At 46.2% G+C, this 6034-nt stretch overlaps 1 protein-coding gene across 2 annotated transcripts; it reads right to left on the reverse strand.

Moving 5' to 3' along the window:
- Positions 1-1126: 1126 nt before the first annotated feature.
- Positions 1127-5084, reverse strand: LOC110834823 (protein takeout). 2 transcript variants are annotated; one of them, XM_022074367.2, is made up of 7 exons: positions 4887-5084; positions 3616-3708; positions 2780-2927; positions 2070-2203; positions 1829-1978; positions 1581-1740; positions 1127-1252 (listed from the first exon to the last, which is right to left on the reverse strand). In XM_022074367.2, exons 1-6 carry the CDS (start codon positions 4960-4962, stop codon positions 1586-1588), a joined length of 756 nt encoding a protein of 251 aa, XP_021930059.2. In that variant the 5' UTR covers positions 4963-5084; the 3' UTR covers positions 1127-1252; positions 1581-1585. The 2 variants fall into 2 exon arrangements, with proteins under 2 accessions (XP_021930059.2, XP_021930058.2); XM_022074366.2 differs by having other exon boundaries at positions 1565-1740; positions 4887-5079.
- Between the last annotated feature and the right edge of the window lie 950 nt (positions 5085-6034).

Here is a 6034-nt window from a genome sequence, read left to right on the forward strand (position 1 = left end):
TGCGTTTTAAAATGAACACCCTGTATCTTGCGGCTGCTTCCTTGATATCTGTGTTCTCCGCTCGTTAACCCCATATCCTCTGGCGTCGCCTTCCGTAAGGGCCGTACCACGCAGACCTGTAAATTATCGTTTAAGTGTTCGACTTCGCATGGCTGAGTCGACATTCGTACTTTTTTGTGTTGCGTTTAATTCTGTTTAGCTTTATTGAGAGTTATTTAGTGAAAGGCTTTTTTGGTGATTACAAGGATACCAGATACTTTGCTGGCAAAGCTCACTTGTGGTTTATTAAAGGTAGGAGTGGACGCAGGAGTCGGTTGGCATAAGGAAGCCGGTGACCCGGTCCAGCACAGTTCTGTGATGAAACTGATTAGTGACAGTGCGTCTGGAGGGGGACGGGGGAGGAGAGGATTGTGACAAGCCGAGATTGTTACTTGTGAGTGCAAGACGGGCGCGTGAGGGACAGTCCGGCGTCTGTGCTCGATGGAAAACGAGGTGATCGGAGGAAATACGACGGCGTGAAGCTTGAGAGGGTTACGTTACGTTCCTGAACAACACCGCGGTTTGCGAAACCAAGGACTTTTGGGAAACTGGGGGTTAGGGGGACCGTGGCCGTGGTGCGTTGTTGAAATTTCAGTAGGTCCAGCCCTGTAAGGTTGTCGTTTGAGCGTGCATGTACGAAATCATCAGTGGCTTTTCTGTCTGTGTACGTCCGTGTAATGATGACCACAGAGACACGTAGCAGATTCGTAAGTAAGCGTTCTCTGTTGATGGTCTTTCATTTCATGGAACGTTTCGTCGGTTTTAAGATCTGAGGTACTCGAGGCGATGAGTGTGACGACTGCCATCCACGTACAGTGACTGGTTGTATGAATCGCGCTAAGCTGTCGGCTGCACAAAAGACAACTTTCACTGCTGAGTAGAGACCGCGTTGATGTGGTCAGTTTTGAGTCAAGGCCGGACCTTCCACGTCGCTTAAAACCAGGACGTCTGATGATTAAATTAAGCGGCGACGCCCTGTTAAATCCCGGGACGACATATTCCCGGCAAATAGTTCTTAGTCAAGAGGTCCCTCTCGTTTTCCTTCGCCCATATGCAATACGAATACTTGAAATGTGCATTATTCTCATTGCGTGCTGAAATATTTATTGATTACGTTCTGTAACATAGATACAAATTCTTGTGGCTGAAGTTTAAGCGAAAGTCTCGACTTCTTTTGTCAGTTGGTAAGCGGCCATTAATCTGGGACTGGCTCCTGTAGAAGAAACACAGAATTAAACAAACGAAGGGCACTCGCATCTCGCACGTGTGTTTTGTCCGTGTAGCCGCGATTTGTTTCTCCGAAACGTCGGTAACCGCGCGGCGTCACAACCCGGAACACCAAAATCGAACGTGAGATACTCAGAACATATTGTTCGCGTTGTTCTTCTGGGTAGATACCAGCGTTTCGGAGAAAGATACTGCCTCCATCTTCAGGACTAAAAACCGCTATCAGTTATTCACATTTGATGAATATGCTTTACGGTGTACCAAAATCTACGATAATTATATTATTGATAGCGTTTACCAGCATCCCACAGCACCTCGTTCAGCTGCTTGGAAACAGTTCCGCGAACGGAAAGCGGTCGAACACTTTGCTGGCGGCGTCAGTGAAGATGGCGCTGATGGCCTCGTCCACCACCGGCTTCAGCTCCTGGAACACGACCTCCCAGTTTCTGCTCATGAAGTTGTTCATGGCGTCACCTGCAAGTCAGCGTCAGTTCTCAGCGTCATTCTACCCGAACGCTTCAAGGAGCGTCGCTTTCGCTCGTTGAACAGCCTGTTCACTTACCGAGCAACTTGTTCCCGTTGAACAGTTTGTTCATGTGTATCGACGCGTGTCCTACTTCAATGTGAAACTTGAATTCGTCCAGTTTCATGTAGTCCTGACCGTCACGCGTTTCTTTATGACCAATCAACGAAGCGGTGCCTGTAACGTCAGCTGTAAACAAACAAACAAAAATATTTCAGTTAGAATTTCGAGTGCGGTTAGGAGTCCAGGCGTTGATCTCAACGGGGTGTGTTGTACTCACTGTAGTTACTCCAACTGTCGCCGCTACCGCTGATTGGCAGCACGAGCACTCTGCCGTCGATTTTGTAGTCACCGTGCGTGTGCAGATACGGGATCGCCACCTCGAAGTCCAGCCGATACTTGTCTATATCGGCACTGCGGACACAGTCGGTAACACAGCATGCAGCAATTACTACAGTTCTCCAAGTTGACTCGTCCACCCTCTTTGAAGCGTTTAACCCTTTCGTTATATTTCCCCCCGGCTTGCAAAGTTGTCACAACACTGATCTGATAGTCGTCCATCGTTTTGACGCCCTCCGAGCAAACAAATCCATTCGCAGATCGCTCTTACTCTTTAGTGAATTCTGTCAATGGAGCAGCCGTGTTAAATGTTTCAAATACCAACTGGATGCAGATTAAGAACCTTTACTTTTATCATCGTTTGTAGTTGTGCCAGCGTCGTTTCAGAAATAAACTAAAATTACGAATATCAGATTTGAGGTTTTCGCTGTGGTGGTCTTCCGAATCGTGACGCCGTGTGGACGCCGACGTTTCGGAGGAGCATGCTGCTTCAGCCCCGAAGAAGAAATTGCGTTCCTTCGAAACGTCGGCGTCCACGCGGAGTTTCTGCCCTGAAGACCATCGTCAACGCAAGACTCCTTGAACTCTAAACTTGCCATCGCATTTGGGTGTCCTTCAGGAGCATTAACATCCTAACTTCTTTCTACTTACGCCACTTTCGTGATCTCGAAATTCGTGATTCCCTCCACGTGCAGATTTGTGAACGTCGAGTCGATGGAAACGGGACCCGAGCCCTGGAAGACTCTCACTTTGGGGATCACCATCGGGTCGACCGAAGGCACGCTGAGCTGCGAGATTCCTGGAAAATTCGGAAATTGTTTCTGAGTTCCAACGCTCATCCGCTGTTTCCGGGGCTGCCCCGATCTGTTTTGAGTGTGCTGATATGCGACGCTGGTTCAGAACAGATCAGCACTGAGGAGGACCTTTGTTATGTGCGTTCGGATTTCAAGACTCGCTGGTACTGTGATGCAGATCTCCGTCCCACCTCCCCCGTTCTCTGTCTTATGACACAACCTGCCCCTATATCTTTGGAGTCAGTTACCTGGTTCACTTGATGGCGGCATTAGTGAATTTTTCTTTTAATAATTAGAATATTTAGTATCAAATCTAAAACTTCTTGACGATGGTGAAGAGTCAATTGAATAAAAATTTACCTGGATATTATCCATCGTCTAGTAAATAGTCCGGAGATAGGGATTAGCTCTATCTAGTGGGCCCAACTGTGTAGGAACCTGAAGACGGAGATAGAGTCCCATCTCCGAAACGTCATTTTTTACGTTTTATGTTTACTAGACGGTGGATAATATCCAAGTAAATTTTTATTCAATAGAGTATTTAGTGTAATAACGTCGTAACCAGTCCCTGCGCCGTGAATTTATTTCGCTCCGAACTTAAGTACGTAAATCAGTCGTCCACCTGCATCAGAATAACGCGTTAAGTACGTGACGTGTTGGACCCTGCCGCCTTCAGATAAAATAAGCGTGTACCTGATTTCAGCGTGAAGCGTAGTTCTTCAAGTGTCCCCTTGATGCAGTCGTTGAGTTGAGGGTCGTTTCGGTTGCATATTTTGAACAGATCGGCTGAAACAGAATTCTAGAACTAGAAAGTGCATCAGTGACCCGTGACCTTCCGCAAAAAACTGGGCCAGTCCCACTTCGGATCTCCTCTGAATGTCAGCTTACAGATTTGGGTTTCGTGAAATAACAGGGAGAAGGTCACGTTGTTTTGGAAGGAACTGTACGCGATACGTAGCGCAACGTTCAGATATGCTATAGCTCATTATGGACATGAAGGAAAAATATTAAATTATTGTGGTGCAGTGATGCCAACTTCGCACTCTGAAATATGCTTGCGACGCGTGAGCTCTTTCAATTTCTCCTCGCAACAACTTTTGTCAGGTTATCAGTGAAAATAAGAAGACATATACATATTTATTAATGTAATGCAATTTAAATGGGAAAATCGAAGGATACCAAAATATATGTCGGTAGTCTTGCGTGAAATCACATTTTATTTTATTTAGATTTGCCAAAAATATTATCGCTCTGAAATTAATTATTTTCGTAGTACATATGAGCACTTTGGTACAGACTCTGATACTTCTGAATCTCTGGGGTACGGGGTTTGAAATCTGCTCCCGGCATAAATGTTCCTCTGCACTTTTCGCGTTGTAAACTGATTTCCTTCTGTGTGCGAAGAGGATTTATAAAAACCACCGCCCTCTTGGCTTATTGATCGCTCGAATCTGGCTGCTGTGGAAAAGAAATATGGATGGGCGAACTGTGAAATGTCCTTTATTTTATATGTCTATTTCAGAGCACATTTCCTGGGGAATTAGCTTACATCAACATTGCCGTAACTTCTGGAAAATGTTACAAGCTTCAATCTTGTAGATCTCCACGATCACAAAACACTTTTGTAGGAGGACAAAGGAAAAGTTGGAAGACATTTCACGCTGTCATGTTGTCAGCGCGGGAAGGTTACTGGCGCCAGACAGCAGTAGGGAGGCTTTGGGAAGTCCGAAGGCTACGTTTCATTACTTCCGTGTAAACACCTCTTCATGTGTTATGGTCCGAAAATAAGTAATGACCTTTACATAACTTCAGGGGCTGAAATTGAAGGATTGTTAACAAAATGGAATTACCTTGTGTGAACCCAAATCTGAAAGCTTCGTCAAGGTAAAATTGTTCAGAGCAAATGCAGTTAATTCTCTCCCCCTCTCTTGTATTCTCAGCTACAATAATTAATATTTACTCACAGGCTTTGAGGGCGATGGCGACGTGGTAGCACAGTAGCACAATGGCGAAAACAGTTGACGCTCGATTCAGATGCATGGTTCTCACTGGGTCGCCAACTGGCCTACATCTGTTCCTCGGCTCTGGCGGTGAGAACGAGAACCTCGCTATTTACGATGGTCCTTAAGTGGCTATAAGATAGCTGAAGGTTAGCGGCTCTGATGATGACTCGTACGACAGATAATTCCATATGCCGTATCACGTGCTACAGGACCCTGAGTCTGTGTCAGTGCATGCCAAGAATGCTTCGCGCGCGGTATTTTACGCTTTTCCCCTAACCTCAACTGCGAAGTTATTCCTGGAAGAATATTCTTGTAGTAATGCAGAGGAGGCCGGCCGATGATTCGGTGGGGTCAAGATATGTTTGCTGTCTTTTATGGAATCCTGAAGGATCATTAGTGTGCTTACAAACGCCCGTCACTTGATAGCATCCTGAGCCAGATGAATCCACTCCACACTCGATATACCTTTTGAAATCCATTTGATGGATTCGTCTTCGGCCATTGCCGTGTCCACGCGGTGTCACGCTCCATTGTTTGTTTCCGTGTAATGAAAGTAACGTTTGCAGTGAAAGCGACTCATAACTGAAGTCTGTGTAATAAGCGTTATTAGAGCCTGCGAGTTTCTTTTACCAGGGAAATTCATGCAGAAATCGACTGTAATTTCGTGGCTGAACGGTGGATATAAATGTTTAATAATTAAGGAATGCTTTCGGGGACTTGAGAGGAACTGGCTGTCTTTGGTCTGGAGAAGATTTCAGATCGGCTTCTGTGAAGTCCGGTGTTCGAACCGCGCACCGCACGGCAGCCATTCGGATGACGCAAACCCGGAACGCTCAGCTGCGAGTTACGTTTCGAAATTGCTAGGCCGTCGACATTTTAGGTCTTCAGCGCCTGAGAAAAGAGAAAATCTCTCGCTGTCCCTGTCCTCCTCAGGACGAACGTGACGTAACGAGGCCCTCACCGCGCTCCGGACTAGGTACACATACTTACCAGTCGATGTCGGACCCCGACCCCGATATTAATTTCTAAACATGCAGATTCGTTGCTTAAGGTTCCTTTGAACGCCGTTTCGAAGAACACGTGAAATAAAAATAGGCCTTGGCCAGCTG

This window comes from Zootermopsis nevadensis, unplaced genomic scaffold (genome assembly GCF_977971745.1).
Source record: "Zootermopsis nevadensis isolate Lab colony 2312 unplaced genomic scaffold, Znev_1.0 Znev_ptg000010l, whole genome shotgun sequence".
Lineage (NCBI taxonomy): Eukaryota > Metazoa > Arthropoda > Insecta > Blattodea > Termopsidae > Zootermopsis > Zootermopsis nevadensis.

Coding starts and splice junctions, on each gene's coding strand:
- LOC110834823 (XM_022074367.2), bottom strand. CDS start 4,962: ATGCATCTGAATCGAGCGTCAACTGTTTTCGCCATTGTGCTACTGTGC. Junction 2,928..3,615: donor ACGCTTCACGCTGAAATCAG/GTACACGCTTAT, acceptor CGAATTTTCCAG/GAATCTCGCAGCTCAGCGTG. Junction 1,979..2,069: donor CGACAGTTGGAGTAACTACA/GTGAGTACAACA, acceptor GTTTGTTTACAG/CTGACGTTACAGGCACCGCT.